This window comes from Chionomys nivalis, chromosome 15 (assembly GCF_950005125.1).
Source record: "Chionomys nivalis chromosome 15, mChiNiv1.1, whole genome shotgun sequence".
In the NCBI taxonomy this organism is placed as follows: domain Eukaryota; kingdom Metazoa; phylum Chordata; class Mammalia; order Rodentia; family Cricetidae; genus Chionomys; species Chionomys nivalis.
Window position 1 is genome coordinate 41,048,679 of NC_080100.1, and position 25,903 is coordinate 41,074,581.

The 25,903-nt window shown below is 41.2% G+C and overlaps 1 protein-coding gene across 1 annotated transcript; it reads right to left on the minus strand.

The window, feature by feature from the left end:
• Positions 1 to 1,896: 1,896 nt before the first annotated feature.
• Positions 1,897 to 25,720, minus strand: Srek1ip1 (SREK1 interacting protein 1). The gene is made up of 5 exons (XM_057790193.1): positions 25,555 to 25,720; positions 15,083 to 15,130; positions 10,471 to 10,614; positions 8,181 to 8,253; positions 1,897 to 5,759 (listed from the first exon to the last, which is right to left on the minus strand). The coding sequence occupies exons 1-5, from the start codon at positions 25,565 to 25,567 to the stop codon at positions 5,576 to 5,578; spliced, it is 462 nt and encodes a 153-aa protein (XP_057646176.1). The 5' UTR covers positions 25,568 to 25,720; the 3' UTR covers positions 1,897 to 5,575.
• Between the last annotated feature and the right edge of the window lie 183 nt (positions 25,721 to 25,903).

Here is a 25,903-nt window from a genome sequence, read left to right on the forward strand (position 1 = left end):
ATAGATCCTATATTTCAAGTATGCAAGGCAAATCCTCTGTCAGTGCATTTCCTGGAGAATGTCTATAATGAAAGTTATAAAAGTAAGCATCGATGCCAGCAGTAGGCTTGACTGGACCTTCGACACTCCCTGCTCAAGTAGCCCACCTCTGGGTTACCTGAAGAAAAGCCATGGGGGTCCAACTTGGTCTGACTGGTGCATCTCTCTGTAACTTACAAGCAGTAGGTGCTTCTTAAGTAGACACAAAGTATTAAAAGCAAAATGTTTTATTAATCTGTGGCTCATCTTAAACAGATCTCTTCTGAAAAACATTTCAAATGGTCTGCCTAGATTTCATATATATTCAATGTAGTTCCATCTAATGCTACCATCTAACATACAAAAACATGGTTTCAACAGCTTATATCTCAGAAGATTTTTCTTCATAAGTAAATCTATTATATAGACATAGCTTTAAAAATGGAATTCAACAGTTGAAAGGAACAACGTAGGGGCCATGATACCGCCCACATCTGCTGTGAGGAAGTTTTTCCTAGCAGGGGGACATCTTTCTAAACGTGCTGACCGTGGCTTCTTTGGTCTGCCTCGTTGTTCTCGTGCATGCAAAGCTCAGGGACTAGGAACTTTTCATTGTGTCTATCAAAATGATGGGCATCTTTTAGGCTAGCATTAAGTTTTGAGGGGATGGAGATTTTTTTTTTATCTGCAGTCTGGTACCATAACTACTAATTGTAGGGGCTATGGGGACCTGAAACGTGGCTGATGTGACAGAAGTCATACACGTTTATTGTTTTATTCAAATGACTACATCTGGCTTCCCCATTCAAACAGAATAATTTCACTAATGCTTAAATATTAAAATGCTAGAGTGTAATTGAAGTTTGAAAGTTCAGGCTTTTTAATTATAAAAGTCATAGGTTTTTTTTTTTTCTTCTCTAGGTAAGAAGAGCAAATAAAATGTTTATTTTGTGCAGGCTCAGAGATTTCCTGGATACTTTTGTTCTTTTACAATTTTTTTTTTTTAAAGTTCCAGATGCCTGGAGACAGTGGCACACACCTTTAATTCCAGCATTCAAAAGGTAGAGGCAGGTGGATCTTCATGAGTTCTAGGACAACCTGATCTACAGAGGGAGTTCCAGGGCAGCCATGTTTTGAAAAACCAAAAACCAAAGAGAGAGAATGAACAAGAAGGACAAGGAGGAGAAAGAGGAAGCCACAGAAAATGTGCTGCATTGACAGACAGGAGGCAGCAATGATATTCCTAGACCAGCTCGGGTGGACATCCGGGTGGAGGCACTGGTCCAGCTTTATTTTCTTTGTTGAAAGGCAAGGGAAGAGGTCATAAATGGCACAAAGAGGAAGTTAGGACTGGAGCCCACACTTTTCCTATCTGTGGGAAAGGCAAAATGGGGGCACACATGGCTGTGTATATCATAAACAGGATCCAAGGAGCAGGACTGCGGGCCTCTGCTGTGCCGGGCACTGACAAAGGCGTTGAAGGCTAAGATGCTACTGACCTTAGCAACTGGAGCTACTGCCATCTCTGTTCCTAGACACTGAAACGTGGTACCGTGATCTGCCAGCCTCCTGGACACGTGGCCTGGCTCACCTCTAGGTTACCTGAGTGGACCAAGCCATGTGTCTCTCTGTTACTTTTCCAGTGGTGCTTCAAAAATTGAGACAAAATATCAAAAGCAAGAAGCCTTATTTAATATAGCACAGTCTATACATTGAAAATATATTTTAAATGAGTTAGACCTAACATAGTTCTAAACCCATTAAAAATAAGGTGAAATTAACAAAAGAAATCACATTTTGAAAAAATGTACATACATATAAATTCTTGTTAAGAACCATCTGATGGTACAGTAAGGCTTTTTAATTTTCTTTCTTTCTTTCTTTTCTTTTCTTTCTTTTTTTTTTTTTTTTGGTTTTAGGAAATAAAAGCCAGTGCATAATTTAGAAACAACAGAGCATAAAACCCTAAAATTATGTGCATTTTAATGACATCACTTTCATCTTTTAAACATTATAGAACAGAATTATGAGATGAGACCAAACCCCAGTAAACACCATTTCCTTCCCTTAAACGCTATCACGTCTCATGGTTTAGAGAGTAAGCTAAGCTCACAAACTGTGTCACAAACATGGAGCCTAAGGCCCCTTCTCTTGGTCGCAGGAACCTGAAATGGCGTCTGCCTTGAATAGGCTCACTAGGCCTGCCAGGCCTCCATTCCTTCAGGCACGCAGTTCATCCCTTTGTCCTGTGCCTTCTTTCCGCACAGCCTCCCTTGTCAAGAACTACCAGGCTCTTCTCCTCAACTTTAATAACCTAAAATTCAGGGGTCACATACTCTCAATAGCCCCCTTAGCTACTGCAGACTAAGGCAGCATCCATATTTCTTACTGTGAATCTTCGGGCTCATTACTGCACTGATATGAATGTAGTTCTAATGGTACTTCTACCAGCTGGACTGGGAGCTCTTCAGGGCAGCAGATGTCCTGGTAAGAACTCTGCTACTTATTTCAAGGCTGAAGGTAACCTAGAGTCATAAATACAGATGCACACAGATGTCCAAACTCTCACTTATCTACACCCTGGTCTCTAAGAACTAAAGGGGCAAGAAATGTACTAAATGTGAGGAATTAAGAAAAAAAAAAAAACCAAACAAACAGCTGAGAGCTTTTAGACAACAGATAGGAGAAGAATGGGGACGCCAGGGAGCATGGTCATCAGCTTAAACACAGTCCCTTCAGTGTTCAGATAAATTAGCTACAGAAACCTACATGCACATTCTGTCTGCATTTGGAGAAAAGAACATACAATCGGGTTGTAACAAAATGAAGTGAATACTATTTATCTACTTAAGTTGATATGTTTAGCAGTCACGATGACAAGCACAACCTCTACAGAATGCTGGCTGTTTATCTATAATATTTCTTAAAAGAGTATTATTTGGATTTCTCTACAAGTGATCAGAGGAAACACAGTACAATGTTTCATAGGCAAGAGACACCAAGGCTCCAAGAAGGTAAACGACTTTGCTGAGGTTTACACGGGGAGTTTGAGAGAGAATGTGCCCAGGGTGGGAGCCAAAGGCTGCACAGGGGTTTAGAGGAGATGGTGTGCAGCCAGGACGGCAGCGGCACAGCTGCAGAGCTACCACACTGACCCATTTACTACAAAATAAAATGCTTTCTGCTTCGTGTTGCTTAAAAAGAAACTTCGTGAGTTTTTTCAGGAGATATTAGTGAGATTTGCATCTCATTCCAACCACTTCTTACTTTAGTAAAGATGAATGACTTTCACTTGGGTGAGGCCCTTCATAAGGTATATTAATATTCTAGGGAAATTTATTAATAATGTTAAGATTATTTCTGGAGAGAGGACTGGTCCATTGAAATCTTTTATTTTATTATAGAGTTGATGGTGGATTACATATATAAATGATGTTTCTGAATCATTAGTTGAATGAAGAAAAAAACCCTTATAAGTCAATTTATATTTTTTTACAAGTAACAGAAATCAGACTCACAGATATGACAAACTCCTTCCTCTACAACTACTGTCCCTGCTAACAATGCCACACACACAACTGGATGAGGCCTCTTCTTTATGTATTTGCTATTTCTTCTTAAGTTTAAAATTAAAAAAAAAAAAAAAAAACGCTTAAATTTACATGCTTGTGTATGTGCCTGGGTGAGCATCTGCTAAGTGCTCCTGGATACCACGGAGGTCAGATGAAGGCATCGGGACCGGCGGAACTGGAGTAACAGGGTTACAGGTGGTTATGAACCTCCCAGTGAGGTTGCTGGGAACTGAACTCTGCTCCTCTCTAAGAGTAGCAAGGGTGTGAGCCATCTTTCCAGCTGCATGCTATTTTTTAAAAAGGATTTTAAGAATGACATTCATTTTTATTTACTTTTATTAATTCAGATAACCAAAGAACTGAATTTTCACAAAATTGGTGTAGACAAATGAATCCTTAAAAATCTAAAAGTTCTGTGCTTTAGTCCTAACAACTGACAAAACTCTAAGCAAAACAACTTTTTATGGGCCAAGAGAGTAACTGCTTTGTGGAAAAGCTGAAGATACGCACGCTTCACGGAAGCAGTGCTGGAAAGGGTGTGGGTGTAGCTTCTGTGGAACCTGAGCAGAGCGAGGGGAGAATATGTATGGGGCCTACGAGGCCCCAGGTCTGACCAGGGCATGCAAGTTTGGGTGCAGGGCAAGGGAAGAACTCTCCAGCCTGCAAGACCAAGTGTTCTTACATAATAAATTTGCCCGCAGCCACATCTCTACTTACCAATTTGAAGATATATAAGTGCACCATAGTAAGGTACTTAGAAACTTTGGTGCTGATCCAAGTTAGCAGGTTGGTTTAATGCTTTTACAGCATAAGTTAACTTGTTGGATTTGGGAATACTAGATGTTAAAATACACTACACTGATGACCATGAAATTAAAAATAAAAGAAATTATCTATTAACATGTCATTGAAAACACTTGTTTATATATAAATTTCATTATTATACAAAGGCTTTCATGATGCTATGCCCAAGGCTTTTATTTTAAAAAGTACAGAATGAAATTCTTGATTTTATTTTTTTTGCAGTGAAGTGAAGGAGGAAATATCAACAATGGCTCTCCATGAAGTCATAAGTTCAGGGTGAAACTCACTTCAAAATCATTTCAGAAAAACTAAATATATAAGCAAGCATTCATAAAAACTGCCACAATACATATGTAAGCATCAAATACACTAGATATAATAAAAATCAGCTTTAATGACGATTTTGCTGTTTCCACACAAAAAGTTCTGTGTTTGAGGTATCACCGTAAGACATGCCAATATGGCACATGTGTGTATCAACCTAATAGTCCTGACCAGCACAGAAACTCCCTGCCAGACTTTCTAGTAAGCTAAGTGATTCTCTTTAAAAAGGGGATATTTTAATTGTTATAAAAACATGGGAGGCATGTGCTAGGAACATGCATTTCATAAAACATTGACACTTGTTACAAAACTTTCATTATTATCTTATAGATCCCATTCGTTTAAAAACATAAAATCAGTAAAGCAGTTTTATCTTCAATGATATTATTTAAAAAGTCGAGAGATTTAAAAACAACAGTGAAGAACTTCACTATCTTTATACATTACACAGTGGATAAAGCTATTAAACTCCTCAGTATCAAGAGCAAACCACTACCACCAACCCAGAACGTCACTGGAAGGACGCCATTTAGTAGCTACCGTGTAGATTACTTGGTTTGACTGCGGTAAAGCCATGTGGCAATTAACTTAGAAAGTGACAACGCTGGCTTAACACACAGATACCCAAAATGATGTGCTTTGCGTGTACAAATATCTATACTTGAGGCATGGCTGTCAATTAACAAGATGGATTTAATACCGATGGGCAGAGAGAGAAGGGTCCCAACATGTGAAAAATGTCTTTACGGAAGAGGCTGGGATATGCTGCAAAGCGTAATTATATAGCGATTCCAAGGAAGGTACAATAATTAAAAATAGTGAATTCTTCAATTTCCTGAGAGAGGTCAGAGATTCGGTTACTTTTTGGTAAATTCAGAACGGTTAGGGGAAGAACGTTTTTCCTTTTTTCTCTTCTTTTTTTCCTTTTTGTGATGTTTTCCTTTTTTTGATTTGTTCTTTTTTTCTTTTTTCTTTTCTTTTTTCTGATACTTCTGTTTCTTTTGCTTTGAAGAGTCCTCTTCAGTGGAGCTGGAATAAGACCTATGGGCAAGAACACATCAGGATTGGCATTGCAGCAGGGACTGCAGAATTAAGGTGGATCTGAGCTCCCTTAAATCTTGGAAGAGAAAGTTTAAACACAGCCTTCTATGCTCTTTAAATGCAGAATTCAAAGTTTTTGCTGCTTGGTCACAGAGGGTGATAAAGCTACATCTCTATTCTGCTTAGCTCTAGTAATGCAATGGGCTTTAGAAGGGGTGAGAATGACATTCTTTCTGGCGCTGTGACAGGATGCACACAGCCTGCCCTTCAGAATCTTAGAGGGAAAACTGCAGCAAGAGCTCCCGACCCCATGCACACAGCACACTTGTATATGTAATATTCTCTTAGGTCACAAAAGGATGCAATTATGGCTAGATACAAAAAGGATTCTAATTGTTCCTTAGGATGAATGGATAAGAGCTGAAAATTAACAAAATAAAAGCACTTTTGTGATTCCTGTGATTTTTCATGATAATGAACTTGATCCTTCTGTTTGCAGTGCTAGAAATGAGCACTTGTATTTCTGAGTAATTTTTATTACTTACAGAATGGGTGCTTTTAAATGAATACTGCATGTAGATGAATGAGGATGATTTATCATTATACTTTATTAATATTTTAACGCAAAATTGAGAGGGAACACCCATAGAATTTCCTTTCCTGATATGGGATGCAGCAGAGGCTGGGAATGAGGAAAAGAAACAAACAAACAAAAACTCCATCTTTTCAGATCGTATATAAAGTATAACATTTTACCTATGCCCAAACTAAAAATATATGTTTTTTTATACAGAAATTGAATTAATTTACAATCAACAGGTATCTCAAAAGTTAGTTCATACAGGTAACATTATATGGACTGAGCAGGTTCTATTTATATATTTAGGCATCTATCTATCTATCTATCTATCTATCTATCTATCTATCTATCTATCTATCTATTCTACCTAGCCTATCACCATATAACTATAACCAATATTTGAAAGCTTTTTTTTTTTTTTTTAAAAGTCACGAATGTAAAAGAAGTGCATGGGAGGGAGGAAATGGAAGGGGAAAATTCTGTAATTGCATTTTAATTAAAAAATTTTAAAGTTAGATTAGCAATTTAGCAGCTAAAACCCAAACTAAGAAACTTCAGGACAGACACAGGGAGCAAAAGCGAATCCAGAGCCTGCAGTGTTCAGGGATCCCCATCCCAGGAGTGGCTTGAGCGAGGCCCTGCCTCCAAGCTGCCCCTCCTATTCTCTTGCTGGCCTACTTATTTGCACACATACAGCTTCTTCTATGCCTGCACATTTTCTTCATCTTTTTGGTCCTGGATTCTCATTTATAAGGCAAAACTAGGTTTGGGCACAGCACACCATGAGATGGCTATCTGTACATGTATGAAGAAGTTTGGGTTTCAGGTCCTTAGAACTGCAAGGCTTGGCATAGACAGGTCTAAATATAATCTCTAACTACAAATCAAATATAATAAACCAAATATGTCAGAACATGAAAGACTACATAGTCTCATGTTTCCTCCATGCAATGCAACCTGCTGCCTTAGCACAAATCACAACACACTTGTCAGAAATCCGAGCCTCTGCTCCTAGCAGTTCTTATGTTACGGATTAATCCCAACACCTGAAAGTGAGCTAACTTTGACCACTGACAAGGTTTCTGAAGTATTAAATATATATATATATCTGAGTGCATTATAAAATTATAAAGTGGTAATACCCAATTAAAAAAAAATCTGGGAGAATAAATCCAGACCAGACCTCAGAATGAGCAAATGCTCAAAAACATGTCTACTTATCTCAGTTTGAACAAGACTGTACTTAGTAACCAGGGGAGGATTTGTCTCTTAATCACATTTGATCAATTTTTTAAATTAATCATTAAATCTTACCAGTAAAAAAATTCACAAATGGCTAGTGAGGGTTGTGGAAGAGCTGAAGGAAGTTTGGGTTTATGAAATTTTATTAAATCCCACGAAGAAATTAATTTCTTAGTCATGATAACGAAAGAATACAGACATTTAGAATCTAATTTCAAAATAAGCAAAAATATATATGAGGAATTTAGATGTGCATCAAATCAAAATTTCAGTTCTCACTGTAAATGTGAAATCCAGAACACAAATGTATAAAGGAGAAGGGGCACTACCTCTCATCAGGACCTTCGTTTGTTCCCATGAGAACATGCAAGGAGACTGTGTGATGACATCATTTCTAATTCCTAATTTCTAATGTCGAGGGTTTTGCTACTTCACTACAGTAAATATAAGTATGTTATTCTCATTAAGAAAACTCTAACAGTAAATTAACTGGATTATATGAAAAAGAAAATTTATAACCCTTCCAGAATAACAGCTTATGTTTTTCTTTTCATTACCTATTAAAATATTAACCTATTAAATAACCTATTAAAATGTACCTTTTCCTCTTTTTCTTCAATTTAATTTTCTCCTTGCTTTTTTCCTTTTTCTTCTCCTCTTCTTCATTTATTCCTGTAAGGGAAAAGGTGGAGGAAGCCATCAGTTACAACAAGACTACGTACAAATATGCTTTGTGTGTGTATGTGTGTGTGTATACCTGTGTGTGCCTGTGTGTGAATGTGTATTTTATTTTACAGTTAGAAAGATGAAGTCAACATAAACAGGAGTAAAAAGTAAAAGCAAGAAAGGGCCTGCAAAATGACTTCTCTTTCATAGATGGTAACTACAATATGATGGTGATATATTCTACGAGGAAACTCAGAAGATCACATTAGCTCATAGATTAGATCTTAACAAACTTAAGAATGAAATCAATTGAGCATCTGGCTATTCACAATGATATGACATCAGAAATTAGTATCAAGTGGAAGATAGTGTAGAAGAAGATTACAAAAATATGTATAATCAAACACCACACCCTGACCCAACTTCTTTGTCAAAGGAAAATGAGAGAGAAAGCACAGCACACAGTGGGTGCAGTGGAGCAGAAGGAGAGGACACAGCACACAGTGGGGACAGTGGAGCAGGGGAGGACACAGCACACAGTGGGGACAGCGAAGCAGAAGAGGACACAGCACACAGTGGGGACAGCGAAGCAGAAGAGGACACAGCACACAGTGGGGACAATGGAGCAGGGGAGGACACAGCACACAGTGGGTGCAGTGGAGCAGAAGGAGAGGACACAGCACACAGTGGGTGCAGTGGAGCAGGGGAGGACACAGCACACAGTGGGTGCAGTGGAGCAGAAGGAGAGGACACAGCACACAGTGGGTGCAGTGGAGCAGAAGGAGAGGACAGCCCATGATGTTAAGTACCTGCACCAAATAAGAATCTGAGACAGCCCATCAGGGCTCCTCCTCATGCTTAACAACTTCTCTTACCTCAAATTGGAATACAAAAATTACTGTTTAAAGCTCTCCGAAAATCTAGAACACAATGAATTTACTTCTGCATAATATCTACATAAAGGATGTGAAGTTTACAAACTAGCATCACACTGCTCCCATTACAATAACGAGGCTTTTATATACAGGATGGAGTAAAGAGTAGAGACACTTCTTTTACAACCAACTGAAGCTTGTTTTTGCTCTTTTTTTAATAATATAAAAACTTTTTATATAAATCTTTCAATGATTTTAAAAATTATTTTTACTTATGTGAATGCCCCATATATGCAGTGCTGCAGAAACCAAAGAAAGGTGGAGGGTTCCCTAGAGCTGGACTTACAAACGGTTGTGAGCTTCCTGAGCATTGGGGAACATTATTTTAAGGTGTATGACTTCTGTTTATGCTGCATTTGTTTACTTCTGTGAAGCTGTGTTACTGTGTCTGTCTAAAACACCTGATGGGCTGATAAAGAGCTGAATGGCCAATAGAGAGGCAGGGAAGAGAAATAGGCGGGGCTGGCAGGCAGAGAGGAGAACTATGAGAATAGGATCTTGGAGGGAGAGAAGGAGGAGGAGGACTTTTGGGGACCAGTCACTAAGTTTCCCAGCTACACAGTCAAACACTGAGTAAGAAGAAAAGAAAAGGTATACAGGAATAGAGACAGATAAAAGCTCCAAGGCCAAAAATAGATGGGATAATTTAAGAAAAGATGGCAAGAAACAAGCCAAGCTAAGGCTGTACATTCATAACTAAGAATAGGCCTCTGTGTGTGATTTATTTGGAAGCTGGGTAGTGGGTCCCCCAAAAGATAAAAAAAAAAAAAAGAGTAAGAGCAAAAACAGCCAACAGCACCTGAGGTGGGAGGTGAACTCAGTCCCCGTGGAACTACAGCAAGCTCTTGTAACTGCTGAGCCCTCTCTTCAACCCTCAGATACACTGCGGTGAGAGTCCGTCCAAAAGCAGAAAGGAAGCTCCTGGGGCTTATATACTGGCAGTCTTAGCATGCTCCTTTGCCTATGCCTAGGATTCTCTGTGTACTCAAAATCACTATGATACTTCCGAGCATCTAAAATCTCCGCTATTTGTCGATGGAACCTGACAATTCGATGTTTGTCTTATACAAGTTTAACAGACAACAAGCGAGGAAAAACCAAAACACCAGCTATGGAGTCAGAAGCTGACTTGCCTCCTGATCGCTAATCTCATGCCAGTAACTTCCATCCAAGCCTCTGTTCTGACCTGTGCTGCAGCCTTGCATGTGGTAAGAAAGACAACTCTGTGATAGCACAATTACACAGTGTGACATGACCCAGGAGGAGACAGAAGAAAAAGCATGCTTACTTTTCTCTTGCAGAGCCTGCAATCTGTTCAGTTCTTCATTTTCTTCATCGCTGTCCTCACTACTTGTGCTACTGACGTCCAACACAATGTCCCTTTTGGGGTCAACCCGGAGAAAATTGCGGCACTCAAAAGTCAGATGACCAGCTAAATAAAAAGACAAAACAAAACAAAACCAAGAAGGATAAATGTAGTTGCATTTCATTTGTATTTTAATAAATAAAGCTTGTCTGAAGATAAAAAAAAAAACAAAAAAACGTAAAACAGCCACACTGGCCAGCCTTACAGACCAGGCAGCAATGGTAATCCCAGGAGCCACAATGACACACACCTTTAATTCCAGTAGACACACTAGCTTGCCATAGAAACCAGGTGGTAGTGGTGCATGTCCTTAATCCCAGAACTAGAGAGGATTATAAACTGGGAGGAGACAGCTCTCAGTCTCATTCTGAGGTTTTCTGGAGGCAGGATCACCATTTTGAAGTGAAGTTTTGGTAAGAGCCAGTGGCTGGTTGTTTTGGTTTTCTGACCTTCTCTGACTTTGTATTAATTGTGTTTCAGATAAAACTACACATGCATCTGTACTGTTTGTTTTGGTGCTTCACAGGGGGCAGCAGAGTACAAGGTCAATAACAACACAGGAGCCTTAACTTTTATCCTGTTGCTGGAGGTTAGACTTTTCCCTCTATGCTTTTTGCTTGAATACAGTATTCCAACAGAACTTTCCCCTTCTTCCCTGGAACTTCTAATTCAAGAAACATTGTGGGGGCACTTGTCATGCATTTCAGAACACTGAAGCACTGTTTTCCCTTTCTAACAGCACAGGCTATTTTACATTATTTAGATTAAGGTAACTAAAAACATTTTCGCATACATGAAACTGTATATTTTATTCGCTTCCTGTAGCCTCTCCTCTGCTTGCCAGCCAACTCATGTGGTTACAGCTTTAACCTAATTCAAGTGGTCATAATGCATAAGCATCACACAAAACTAAAAATATTTCTCGAAAGGATTTAAAAAATGAAATATTTAAATTCTGATATCACTTTTCCTAAAATTCCTCCAGTAAGAAAACTTCAGTTCCTTGTGATGGTTCTCACTAACTTGATCCTGACAGGATCGGGGATCACCTAAAGATAAGCCTCAGGCTGTCTTTGAGGGTTTAGAGAAGGTTAGCAGAGGTGGGAACATTAGCCCTATGTGAGGGCAACAGCATTCTAAGGGCTCGGTCCTGGACTGGAAACAGACAGAGGACAGAGTGGGCTGACAAATTTGTACAGTGGCTGAAACCACTCGCCTTTGAGCCTGAGGACTTAAGTTCCGTCCCTAGGATCCACGTGGTGGAAGGAAGGAGAGAACTCCACACGTTTTCCTGTGATGTCTACATGTTGCCATGGTACATGAGTAAACGCCTGCATGCACGCACGTACGCACGCACGCATGCACACACACATGCACACATACACACACACACACACACACACACACAGAGTTTCCAGCTAGCAGCTTGTGTCTTTCCCCTCTGATGGCTACATGGTATCTCCTGACTCCACCTTCTTTCTCCCAGCATTCAGTTTAGTTTTCCCTGCCCAGCTCTGTTCTGCCCTGCCATAGGACCAAGCAGTTTCTCTATTCATTAACCAATAAAGGCAACATATAGAGGACATCCCACACCACCACTCAGTCAGCATGCGACTCACTGTGTGTTCAGCACGCACTCCGGCTTTCGCTCTGAGACCCTTTTCACCCCTGCACTGGGAGGGTCACCTTTCCTTCTTGTTGGCTCGGGTTCCTGATTTGGCTCTGCTGTTATCACATTAACTCCCTCCAGGGCTATGCACTTGGCACAGAAAAGGGGGCTTTCCACAGTTCTCACAGTAGCCCAGCTTGCCACTGTGACTGGAATTCCTTGTGACACAATCTTACTTTACTCAAGTTAGCTTTCTACCCAAATGCCTGGCACTGAAATGATCACGTAAGTGAAATGCTGAGGGTCCCACACCTATTCTAGCTTCCCTTTAGTGAAGGTGCCATGACAAATTACTTGTGAAACTACACTGAAGTCTGGCTTTTGCCTGTTGCTGTTCTTTTTCCTTTTAGGACAACACTGTCCTTCTAACCATTTGTCTCCATGGAGTTTCTTTTCTAAATATATGCTAAGAAAATGAGGGGTAAAAAATTATGACTGTGAGGGGCTGGGGGTTGGCTCAGTGACCATGGCAGTAGTCATCCAAGTGTGAGGACTGGGTTCCTTGAGCCCCTATATAAAAGATCAGGTGGGCATGGTGGCCGCCTGTAGTCCCAGTACCTGGGAGGCAGAGACGGGAGGTCCATGGGGCAAGCTGGCTACGGTGAGAGGCGACATCAGCAGGCTCTGGGCTTACTGAGGGATCAGTTCTCGATGACACCCTTAATGTGGGTTGTACGAGTTGGAGGCCCAGACGGAATAAAAGGGGGAAAGGACACCAGGCATGCAGGGCTTCTGCTTCCTGTCAGCAGTGAGGGGGGTACACACCCCACCTGCCATCGTGTTCTAGGAGATAACAGAGCAGACCGTGACAGATAGGAACCCAGGAAGGCTTGAGCTGGGGAGGAGCAGTCCCTCCCATGTTTTTACAGACATTCTGTCACAGTGACCAGAAGGAAAAATGCAATGACTAGTGGAAGTCTGTCAAGAGTGCCCATCACTCAGGGAAAGAACAACAGTCAGCTGTGGCAAGTATCTTCCTGTACATTGAATAATAGCACAGACTGTCACAGGAATGAAAATCAGGAACCCATCAATGATCACTGTAGCATTATTCGTAATGCTAAAAGATAAAAACAACCAAGTATCTACTCACAGGTGAATGGATAAAGAAAGTGTAGTATATCCATGCAATGCAACACCATTCTACCATAAGAAATAATGTCAATCTGTGCACACAGTACAACATGGGGTAAACATTTTGCTAAGTCAGACACAAAGGACAAACTCTGGCTCCTCCACTAAAGGCTGTGTAGAGTAGCAGAAACTACGAGGAGCTAAGGAAAGGAAGTAGCACAGTTTCTACTTCATGACTAGAGTTTCTACTTGAGGTAATCAAAATGATTTGGAATAGGAAGTGGAGACGGCTGTCCAGAACTATAAAGGTAATGTTCAGAAAGATTTACTGAAAAACTGGCTAAAATTTTACATTTGATACATTTTTGCCACTACGGGAAGTAAGAAAACAGAACAAGCACAGCATGGAATCTGATAACCAGAGCACACATTCCACCTTCCCATTTTGTACGGTAAGAGCCTCCACTTCCTAATATACAGCAGCCGTCCACAGCTATGGCCAGTCTATGACCCGAAGTATTCCTTACACAAGTTCTCCTAATTGTCACAGCGACCTCTATGAGGTTAGGTACTGTAACGATCTGATTTTGCAGACAGAAAACCAAACACAACGGTGAAGCCATATGCCCACGGCGACATATCTAGTAAGGGCTGAACTGTTTACCTGAATCATCTGTTGCCAGAACAACCAGAAGCCAATGTTCACTAAAATGAAGACCAGGAAACCTTCTTCATGGAGTTATTCAATCATGGTCTGTGATATTTATTTTACTTGTAAGTTTTTTTTTTAATAAATAACTAAGTTTATGAATTAATTTCTTACTCTTCATGGAAATCTTTGTTGAATCACTTATATTTGTTAGAAAATAGCCCTTCAGTAAAGTGGCATATACTAAAAAGTCCAGTGTAGTTAGCACAGATGTCAAACAACTTTAGAGATAGCAAGTAATGCCGAGAATAACCATTGGTAAGGCCTGCAGAGCAGCTGGATTTGCCTCAAGTAATGTTGTTTACAGAATCAAATCACGGTACTGTATGTAATTACATAGGCTTGGGTGTACCTTCTAATTTTATTATATTAACCACATGGAGGACATTGTTGAAATCAAGTTTTTTTTGCACATGAGCAGAAATTCTGGGACCAATCAAACCCTTATATAAAGGGATAAATTCGGCAAACATTCAAAGATTGTTTTAAATGCCTTAACTCTTCATCTGGTATTCAGAAACAAAGCAATACATAGATGTATATATAGCATATACTTATATACACATGTTTAAATCTTTTAAAGATTTACTTATATTATTTTATTTGTGTGGTTTTAATTTTTATTTATTTTTTGCCTGCATGGATGTGTATATATATCATGTGCATGCCTGCTGCTGGTGGAGGCCAGAAAAGGATGCCAGCTCCCTGAGACTGGAGGTTCACCTGGTCATGAGTTATCACATGGCTGCTGGGAAGCAAACCTGGGTCCTCTAGAAGAGCAGCAAGTGCTCTAAACTGTCTTGCCATCTCTCCAGCACCACCTATACTTTTATATACATAGTCTTTTCTTTTATATTTTAAATTATCTTAGTTCTATTTTCTTCAAACTTTTAAATCTCCAGTCAACCCCTCATATTTCATGGCTCCTTTGCTAGTTACCAAGTCAACTACAAACCCTGGTAGGGGCTCGGGACCACCCACAGAGCTACTGAAGTCAGGATACTGAACCACCCTGCTCCCTCCCAGCCTCCAAACAATGGCCCCAGCAAACACAGGGAGACACAATATTGCTTTTCACTTACGGTAGCCACATTTTTTGCAGCCTGCTCGGACATTGTCCTTGTTGCAACCTGAAATACAATTGAAGAACATTTGGAGAAATACATGTAAGTAAAAATAAAGACTTCGTCATATCATAAAATCCCAAGAAAATCTTTTGTTCTAAAATATCTTGAAAAAGAACTCTAATCTTGGCAACACTGCTCAATTATTTTGATTAACAGCTTACTGAAAGTGAATTTACCCAAATCACTTGACCAATATTTCAAGAACATATATTTTTCTAATTCAGTAGGAAAACAGCACTATAGTTGAGAACTTAAACATTTTAGGAATCCTACAACATTGGGGAAGAAATTCTAGGACACCATGGCTTATTGTTGAAACGTAATTAATTTAACATATATTTATAAATACTTACCATATATATATACATATACATGTAATATACATACATAGAAACATTAAGGTGTAACAAACGTTTTTGTGTCTTTCAGTAGAAAAAATAATTCTACCTTTTCTCAAAGTAATAGATGATATTCCATAAAATTCACTGTAATTGTTTGGTATCATAAAATAAATAACTTAAATTCAGCACTTGAACTTTGATAAGAGAAAACAAAGTAGTCACAGTTCAATTCTGATAAAAGTTCACAAATATTCACAGTATTTCTGTGTAGTCAATCCATACAGATGGTGCTGAAAAAAGGAAAACTCATTTTTAAAACTGTGATAAAATATACACCGAAGTGAGGATTTTGATCACTTCAAATGTGCATTTTTTTTTTTTTTTTTGAGACAGGGTTTTGTTGTGGGAGCTGCAGGCCTCTTCCCACAGCTCGGCTCCCAGCCGCCTGGCTAGCTTATGCCCCGAAATAACAACACACAAACTGTATTCTTTTTTTTTTTTTTTTCAAACTGTATTCTTTTAATCACTGCTTGGCCCATTATATCTAGCCTCTTCTTGGCTAATTCTCACGTATTAATTTAGCCCATTTCTAATAATCTGTGTAGCACCCCAAGGTGTGCTTACTGGGAAGATTCTAGCCTACGTCCATCCTGGGTCGGAGCTTCATCGCATCTGCTCCAGAGAGCAGAGCTAAGGCGTATGAGCTCACTTCCTCTTCCTCCCAGCATTCTGCTCTGTTTACTCCACCCACCTATGTTCTAACCTATGAGGGCCAAGCAGTTTCTTTATTATTTAACCAATGACCTTCCTCCATCAGGGTTTCTCTGTGTAGCATCCCTAGTTCCCTAGTACTGGAACTCACTCTGTAGACCAGACTACTCTTGAACTCACAGAGATCAGCATGCACCAGAACTGCATTACCTTTTATGGCCAAATATTCCACTGAACATCAAAATGAACTTTAACATCTCAGTGGTTTCTGTAAAGCAACGAGAGGCCAAGTGCAACATTATTCCATTTCTCTGGTGCAGGTGCCCACTTTCTAAATCCTTCAAGTGGAGTTATCATCCCCATGTGTGTAAATGAAAATAATTCTTAAACCACTTCTTTATGTGATAAGGTTGAACACTAGTTATTTCCCCCTACTCCTAAGTTGGAGAGAAACATTATGCTAAGCGAGCTGCTCCTGTAAACCCAGCCCTACAACGGGTACTACATTAGTACTACAATAAGTAACGAGCGCTGCTCTATGGCCCACAGACATCCTTAGAGAACATCCAAGGATATGCACCCTGTATCCAGGTAATGGGAACAGGTGGATGCTGCATCCCGCCGACATCTGAGCCTCCCATGTACACAAAGCACAGCTGTTAACATCTCCCCGCTAGCCTCTGAGTGACAGTTCCATCATGTTTGGAGCTAGGACCTTTCTGACACTCCTCCTACCCCTTCCTAAGAACTCATTAGTTACAGTCCTCCTGAAGCCAACTTTCACCTCAAACTCTAGAAGCTGTTACTACTTTTTACAGTATTTACATGTTTAAATCAGAGAAGGTGTCACCGCTGAAGTTTCTAAGCACAGTTTACTGATTGATCCCTTCCCTTTAGACGCTGTCTTTCCTTTGTCCTATAAGAACCCACATGCCACAGTCATCAGGATCAGCTGTGGAATATGACTGGATTAATATAATTTAAAACTTCTCCATGATGAAAACAATTGCATGTTGACAAAAAAAAAAAAAATCAGAGACTATGGGTCAGTGTTGTTTCCATAGAAACCACAGATGTTGAATAATGGAACAAACTGCTTTATGCACCAGTATTACTACTGCCACAGACGAACAGTAACAGGCAGGTGTGAAACTATCTCACCTCTGCCTGTGCTAGAACTGAACTCATTTAGAGCAAGAGACACTGATGTGAACTCATTCTTCAAGCGCTTCCTATTTCTGGAATGAACAGAGCATGAACTTTTTCTCAGGCTATCTTCTGTAACCAAGACAAAACTTTTTTTTTTTTTTTTTTTGGTTTTTTGAGACAGGGTTTCTCTGTGGCTTTGGAGCCTGTCCTGGAACTAGCTCTGTAGACCAGGCTGGTCTCGAACTCACAGAGATCCGCCTGCCTCTGCCTCCCAAGTGCTGGGATTAAAGGCGTGCGCCACCACCACCCGGCAAGACAAAACTTTTTATGACAAAGAAATAACCAGGTCTCCTTATAAACTACTTCCTTACTAGCCTTTGTCTAAATTAAGATCTTAGTTTTATTTGTAATCATTTGCAAGACTGCCTGGCTAATGAAGGCTTCTGCGGACCTTTGAGACCAAGACAAAGGACATCACAGACCTGGGGAAAGTGATGTAATCAGTTCACCCTGTGGTCAAGATCTGGCTTCTAGCTAAGTATCTGTACTCTCAACATCAGGAGGTTGAGGCAGGAGGATGCTGAGTTCAAGTCTAGTTGTGCTACATAGTGAGCTTAAGGCCAGTTTGGCCTGTGTGTGTGTGTGGGGGGGGGGGAGTTCATTAATTTCCGAAGCATGGCGACAGTGGTAGCGTGCTCAGTTTGCTGTACTTCGCCTTTTCTGGTTTCTGAACATTGTTAGCAAGGCTCTTCTCAGAGTCAATAAACTCCTTTCTTTTTCAATTTAATCTTTCGTTTTCTGTCGTTCAGAAAGGAACTCTGGCTATTGTGTGGTAAGGCCCCTTACGGGTGCAGAGAGCCACTCCCCCATGGCTTGTAGCTCCTTGATGATCTTGGTTAACTCACCACTAAGTTGGCTTAGGCAGTGATACCTCCTGCCCCCTTCAAGTTCTCCTTGGTAATCAGGACCTACAATCTAAAGGTCACCATAGAAGCACATAATAAGGCCAGGTTGTGTGTATGCTGGAGGGTGGAGCATTGAGGGCTGTATTCCGGTGGTGAAAGCCTCCAGGAGCAAACTCAGAATTCACTTCAAGGGTTGCGAAACACTTGTAACTCGCAGGAGGGAGAAACTCACCACCGTCCGATGGTCACTGCGAAAAAAACGGGGAAGAAGGCAGTGGACAGAAAGCATATGGAAAAGAAACAGGAATGGCTCTAAAACATGTAGGAAATGCTCACTTTTCTTTATATGGGAAATGCTCATTAATAATGGTATCAGGATTTCATTTTCTCTTATGAAAGGAGCTCAGGTAGAGAAACTTGAAGAGAGCTTTGAGTGGGGCACACTCTGGAAGGGTCATTGGGGAGCACACTCTGGAAGGGTCAGTGGGGAGCACACTCTGGAAGGGTCAGTGGGGAACACACTCTGGAAGGGTCAGTGGTGTGTAAATGAGCACCATGTGAATTCTATCACAAGGCCTTACTCCAACAATCCCACACCTGAGAACTCAGTTTACTTGCACAAGTGCAAACCAACTATGTCTAAATCTAAGTTATGGTATGAAGGAATGAGGCCAGTGCTTCATGAAATTTAACAATCCCTAGCACATACAGGAAGAGGAAACAAAGTTACAGCAGAACTGTCTGTGATGTTGTATGTATATAACAAGGATTGAACTTTACTTTAGTTATTTCTTTCTTTTCTTCTATAGCAGTGGTTCTCGAGAACCCTTTGGGGGTCAAACGACCCTTTCAAGGGGCCACCTATGAACACTGGAAAACATATTTATATAATGGTTCATAACAGTAGCAAATTACAATTACGAAGCAACGACAAAGATAATTTTGTGGGTGGGGTCAGCACAACAGGAGGAGCTGTATTAAAGGGCCGAGAGTTAAAGGTTGAGAACCACTGTCTATCATACATACACAAATTCTTTGGTGGCACTTTTTTTTATCTGTAGGTCTTTTAATAGATGTAAATTATATTTTAGTAAAGCAGCTGACACAGAAGGAAAACTTACAAACAGCAAGAGCGGGAAGCAAAGGTGAGAAAAGAAAAGAATCAGAGAAGGAAGCTGGGGGGGGGATGACAAGCTGCTGGGGTTACACAGTGGAAACAATGTTTCAAAAACTGAAACAGAATGGCTAAAAAAAAGGGAAGAAAAACAAGTGAAGAGAGTCTCTTGGTAGCTCTCTCAAAATACGGCAAAAACATCAGATTTGACATAAATATAGTTATTTGGAAGGTATATTGTCTGATTCCCGAGCCAAAAATAATTTTGAGATGCTCTATAGACCCTGTTGGCCTATAATTTACTATATATGCCCGTCTGCTTTCAAATTTATAGTGCTGCTCCTGCCTCTAGCTCCCCAGTGCTGCGATTCCAGGCAGGTACATCACACTAGGCTCAAAGTTAATATTCAGCCACTTAGAACTGTCAGGGCCTCACAAGACGGCAGTCTGGGTTCAGAACAGGCTGGACAGTCAGCATTCCTCAGAAACTTTGTTTCTGCTTGCCAGGAAAAGTAATTACTTTCTTATCCACTCCTACAGCCCCCCCCCTCACCCAATCTCCAGAAAAGAGCATCTCGTTTTCTATTAACTCTAACAAATCTCCAGTAGCTCAAGGACCCATACTAGTCACCCGGCCTAACTTGCCCTCCTCCCCCTGCAACATAACCCCTTTATCAGGCAGGACTCTCCAACCATTTTTGCTATCTTCTCTGTTCCCATATCTCTGGCAACGGCCAGTCTGCTTCTCTCCCCACCTTTTCTCTCTGCTCCTCTCTCTGTCCCTGAGCGGTAGCCATGGCAGACACCCCCAGACCACTCTGGCTATTCTCCCTCTCACATCTACAGTAAACACCTTCCCCCTTAATCATGGAGCAGGCATTTAGGTGGCTTCTTTACTGAGCTCTTAACGGGCGCTAACAGCAATCAGTAGAACCTATTTTATCTCTGTCTTGTACTTTGAAAACATAATCATTTAATGTCAAAAGCAAGCAGCTAAAGTGTCCAAGCTTTCTCTGTATCACTTAGCAACTGCATTACCTCTACCCCAGGACACCATCTTAGCAACTGCATCACCTCTACCCCAGGACACCATCTTTTCATTTTTAATTTAATTAGATTCGGCAACAGTGGGTTGGATTTCTTTTGTTTTATAATCATTTTCCATTTGGTCATCCTATTCATTTAAGTTAACATACTGTGGGGTTCTTTCAATAGAGTATTAATTTATTGTGTGTGTGTGCTTTTTAACCTCAGATAGAAGGGATATTTAATATAGGGATGATAATGTCTGTATAAAATATAATTGTCTTGTGAAAATTGACTATAAAAATAAAACAAGTGTTTAAACTTTCTACTGGTTTACATTAATAGTTGTAGATATACTCTCTTTTGGGATCTTACATGGAACAAGGAGACTAAAATAGAAAAAAAATAACAGAAATTAGAAATCTTTCAAGAATTTAAACAGTAAGCTAAATGAAATTCTTGATGGAAATTCTTTGAAAGAGCAGATGTCCTATTGTTTATGTCTCTTTAATCATTTGATCCCTAAGGGAGGGGTGAAAACCCAGCTAGAACCCCGTTAACTAATGATATGAAATAGCTAATTTAAGTAAAGGCATAAAATTTTTCCTTCCATTTACTTCACAAAATAACGGACGAAGGAAGTTATTAAGTTGGGTATGGTGACACTGCCTGTAATCAGAGACCGCAGAGGGGTTTGCCTTTAGCTTGAGATCAGCCTCCTCTATTGTGAGTTTCAAGCAGATCCGAGCTACACTTAGCAAGAAGTTACAGAGAGAGTTTAGAGTAATCACAAAGTCTCCTTCAAAAATATATTGCAACTGTCTCCAACTAAGATGAGAACAAGAAGCCTGTGATCTTTCCCAACCCAAAGATGCCTAACTTCCTCTTCACTCTGCCCAAATTGGTGAGATCTTAATATACCCAGGTACCCATAAGCCTTGGGTATATAACCAAAAGTTATTGTCATTGGACAATAAGTTTAATCTGTGGTCTAATGAAATAATCAAGACTGCCAGCACTGGATTGTGCCTGTCGTAAATGAACCATAAATCTTGTATATGGGTGTATAACTCTGAACTGGTATTAGACACGTCATCAAAACGAATAAAGTCCCTCACTACAAGAAGCTACACCATACTAGGTTACTTAGGGCAGTGTACATTAGCACCCTGGCACACCCAGCCCTGCCCCTTGGGGACCTTGCAGTGTGCTCCCGTGTGCAAGACAAGCATACCCTGTCCCTTTAACAGGCAAAACTCCTCCTATTTCCACCTCTTCTTCCCTTTTCTCTCTGTATCTCTTTCTTCTCTTCCTCTGTTCCTGTCCCCAGAGGCTGGTCTCTCCCCTCCTGTCCCCCCTTTTCTTTTAACAAAATTTCCCACATAAGCCCTGTTCTCCTGTGTGTCTGTCTCTCACCCGCAGTGTCTGCCTGGCCTGCCTGTCTCTACCTAACATGGGCTCTCACCCGCCAAGATCTCTCTCCTGTCGCATCATATCCGTGTACCCATAGTTGTGATTCATGACAGACTGTGCTGGGCAACATGAAAAACAACATATAAGTTTGCTAATAAGCATTGAAAAAGTGACAGGCAAGACCGTCAGCTGAAAACCGAGGCTGGAATGAATACATAACTAAGGGGTAACAGTAACACAGGCACATGGAACAGAAAGAAAAGCACGTGAGAGGTCAGAAAAGAGTCGAGTCAGGTTTTTCCCATCACTGATGCATACATAAGAAAGGCAGAAAAAGGCAGAAAAGCATTGGTCATGCTCAGAGCTATACACTTCGTTCTTGTTGAGAAGGGAGGTTTAATAGTTTAGAAGCTGAAGAAATTCCCCCCTTCGTTATGGAGACAATAAAACAATCTATGGAAGGTTAAGTGACTTAAAGAAAGCTACAAAATTCACAGGTAACTGTCTGCCTCCCAGGAATGATAGAATCAGACATGATTTTATGAACATTATTTCAGCAGCCATGTTAGAGAGAGAAGTTACCTAGAGTGTGGCTGAGGCATGAGGGAAACAGGCTGGAGTGTGGTTTCACATGTCTATGGTTACGTAGATGCTTCAGCAATATGCTCAAGGGGGGCGAGACGGAAATGTCAATGTGGTACTGTCATCCTCTGTCCTGGGGACAGACTTCCCTGAGAGACACAATCCCTATCAGTAACACACACTGCCACTTGTGCCTGGGCCGACACTTGATGGAGAACAGCGACTCACCAACACAACTTCAACGACAGCTAATCTGATCAACTGTGAACAAGCAAAGAAATGCTCCAAAGAAAGGAAACTTCGCTGAATCCTATGTTCAGTGCTCTGTGTGAAACAGCTAAGCGTCTCAGATTTTCCTAAGGTCTTCAGTCTCTTATTGTTATCCACATAATGGTTTAAGCTAGCATACAATGCTGAGGAACAGCAGTGGGATCATGTGACCACTGAAACAGTCAAGGCTGGTGGTTTCTGAAAAGCAGCCTCATTACTCTATAGTTACACCTTATAATAACCAGGAACAGAATCACCCCAAGCTGAATCCATCGCACCTAACATAAAGGAGTGTGACACAATACTTGTCCTCCTTGATGATCACCTCAATGGAGCTCTATTTTCCTCTCATGCAGCGTCTGGATCGATCATCCAAGAAATTATCTTAACACCTTCTGTGTCTGTGTTTTCTAAAGCGGGTTGCATTGTGCGTCCACGCCACCTGTCATGCCTATTATCTTGATTTTGGGCGGCTTTAAGCAGTTTATGTGAGTCGTTCCATCTAGTTTAATGACACGATTTATTATTACGCTTTGCAGCATTATTTTGAACTGAAAGGTTAACATATTTTTCACACTGGTCTCAAGTTTAAGAGCATCTCAAACAAAGAGAGAAGAAAAGTCGCTTTTGTCCCTTTTCTTAAGTAGCACAGTTTCATCCCAAAAGTTTTACAGTATGTCTCCTGGTGTGCTCAGACCACACGGGTGCTGAGAACGCCTCATCAAATAATAAACAGGGCCAGCTCCAGGTGCAGGTGTGTGATGCAGAGGTCACCAGAACCTCTCAAAATGCCTCAGCAAGCTACTGTTCAGACTTGTCCCTCTCTAATGTCCCCTTATATGCCATCATTCCCAGGATCCAGTCAGAGCTCCTCCTTGCACATTACGCACCCTGGCCATACAGTCTCATTCAGGCTTTATCCGTTAATTCCTATGATGCGTTGTTCTCAACTCTAACTTCTTGCCTAAGATCTATGCATTCCTATGATATTTGCTATTTCCATTTGGGTCTGACTAACCTCAATGCAAGCTCCAAACTGAACTCATTACCAACTCCCAAGACTCTGCTCTTGGGAGATGTCTTCCCAGTTATGAGGCCTCTCCAATCATCTCATGTCAGGAGCCAGGTGAATGTCTTTTCCCACCTACAACAAAGCAGTCCTCAATTCTTAGCGATTCGACCACCAAAGACACACCTCCAATTTAGCTGCTTCTCTAATGAGACCACAGCCTCAACAGGTGTCATGGCATACATAACTCACCAGAAACACGCCAAACCACCCACTGTGCTTCCAAATTAGCAAACTCTCCTCTAGGTCACTGCATCTTAAAATAAAATAAAAAAAAAAACAACACCCTAAAGCAGTTTCCTATTGTCTATCAACACCCAAACGCTTTGTTCTTTCTTAATGTCCTTCAATTACAGGGCATTTCTTTATTGTGCCACGGATAGGTTAGGAAATGCACTCCCACACGATGGGGAAGAGCTAGGATAACCTTGTAATAGCCAAGTTACCTGATTTCTATGAAATCAGTCTGTGAAGTGGGAATATGAACAGCTATCTCGGAGCAGCTGTTATTCAAGGAAGAGCAAAAAAATACAATGTTTGACATAGTATCGGATGTATGGGTTACATAGTAAATGTTCGATACTGTGATTATTGCTTTAGGTAATTTCTCTTTTCTCTCACAGCGCACGGAAGCTAAGGTGCAGGTACCTTTCATTTCCTCTTCTTTCTTCCTCTTCATATCCAGTCCCTCTCCCTGCAGGCTCCCCACCCTCTCACATTTTAGGTCTCATCTGGAACCTAAACCTTTTGTACTCTGCATCCTGCTAGGTGTTCACACTATTTTGCTTGCCACAGCAGTAGTTCTACTTTCTGTAAATTCATCCCTTTTCCCTGCTGTGTTCATGGCTCTCGTGCTCCCGACCATGAAGAGTGGACAGTCATTTCTCACAGCTCCAGACGGGTTCCTTTGCAAACTGCATAAGTTAGGAAAGCAGCCACCCGACCCTACCCCCATCCCCACCCCCAGCTATCTCTGAAAAAAGGTTTGGAAAAGGCTGCCAAAGAACAAAGGCAGAGATCAAACTGCGGCAGGAAGCACAGTTTTAAGCAAAGTCAGGGCTTTACAAACATTTTCAGGGTCTCTTCTACAGTACTGTGCATTGTGAATCTCCAAAATTCGCGGCGGGAATATCTCTTAAAAACACCTGCCAACAGGAGTCTGCCGAGACAGACACATCTTGACAAAGGCGGCTTGGGAAGTTTTTGCAGCTCCTGAACTCTCCAGTAAGCTGGAGTAGCAGACAAAAACATCCCCGGAGCATGCCGTTTTTAGGTTAGAAACCTCTGAAGACAAAATTGAAACCTAGAAAGTATCAGATATAATTCAACAAGGCTCCTTCTTTTATAGATAGGGAAACTGAGGCCTTGAAGGGCATAGCAAACCGGCCTACAGCCACACTGTAGCTACAGACAGAAGAGCCAAACAAACCCCAGGTGCGCTTCTGGACTTGGTGTCTTTCAGTATAATGTGTGTGGCTCCCTGGGTTCGCCAGATGTTCACATTTCGAATTTTATTTTGAAGCCCTGTGAAAGTTCCTGTTAGTCTTCTGGGTAACTTGTCCTCTTAGGCCTAGAGTTTATTGCTCCCAAGTCTTCTCTTCCTCCTACAATACACTTTCCTTGTAAGCCTGGGCAGTTCGGGCTTGCCTAGGAGCCATCGAGACGACCTCTCTCTCTTTCCTCGCTCCCTTTGGACTTGTAGTGTAAACTTTTTTTCACGTAAACCAACCAACTCTGTACATTTTCAGGCCTTCGTCTGAATCCCTGAGGACTCCCCGCCGCCCCGCTCCCTGGACTCCACTGCTCGCCCCATTCCTCTGTAAGGGGACCCTGCAGTTGATCTTCACCTGGGACTGCCATGAGGCAGCTGAGCGGAGTCCTGAGCTTTCGAGATCGCGTTAGGGTCAGGTCCGTTGCGAGGATAACGCACTATCGGAGAGATCTCTCCCACCCGGTCCCCACAACTATAGCACACGGCAGGGGAAGGCCAGATGCGCTCCCGGGGTTCGCGGAACTAAGGTGCCGCGGATGCAATTTCCAGGGGAGTCCTACCGCGGAGCACACGTGGTCGGAACCATTTCGGCCGACTTCGGGAGGTGAGTGCTAGCCGAGAACACCGGGTGTGGACGCAGTAATGGGATTTAAGGGTTTGCCCTTTATCTATTATTACCGATAACTTCACAAATTAAAATTGCA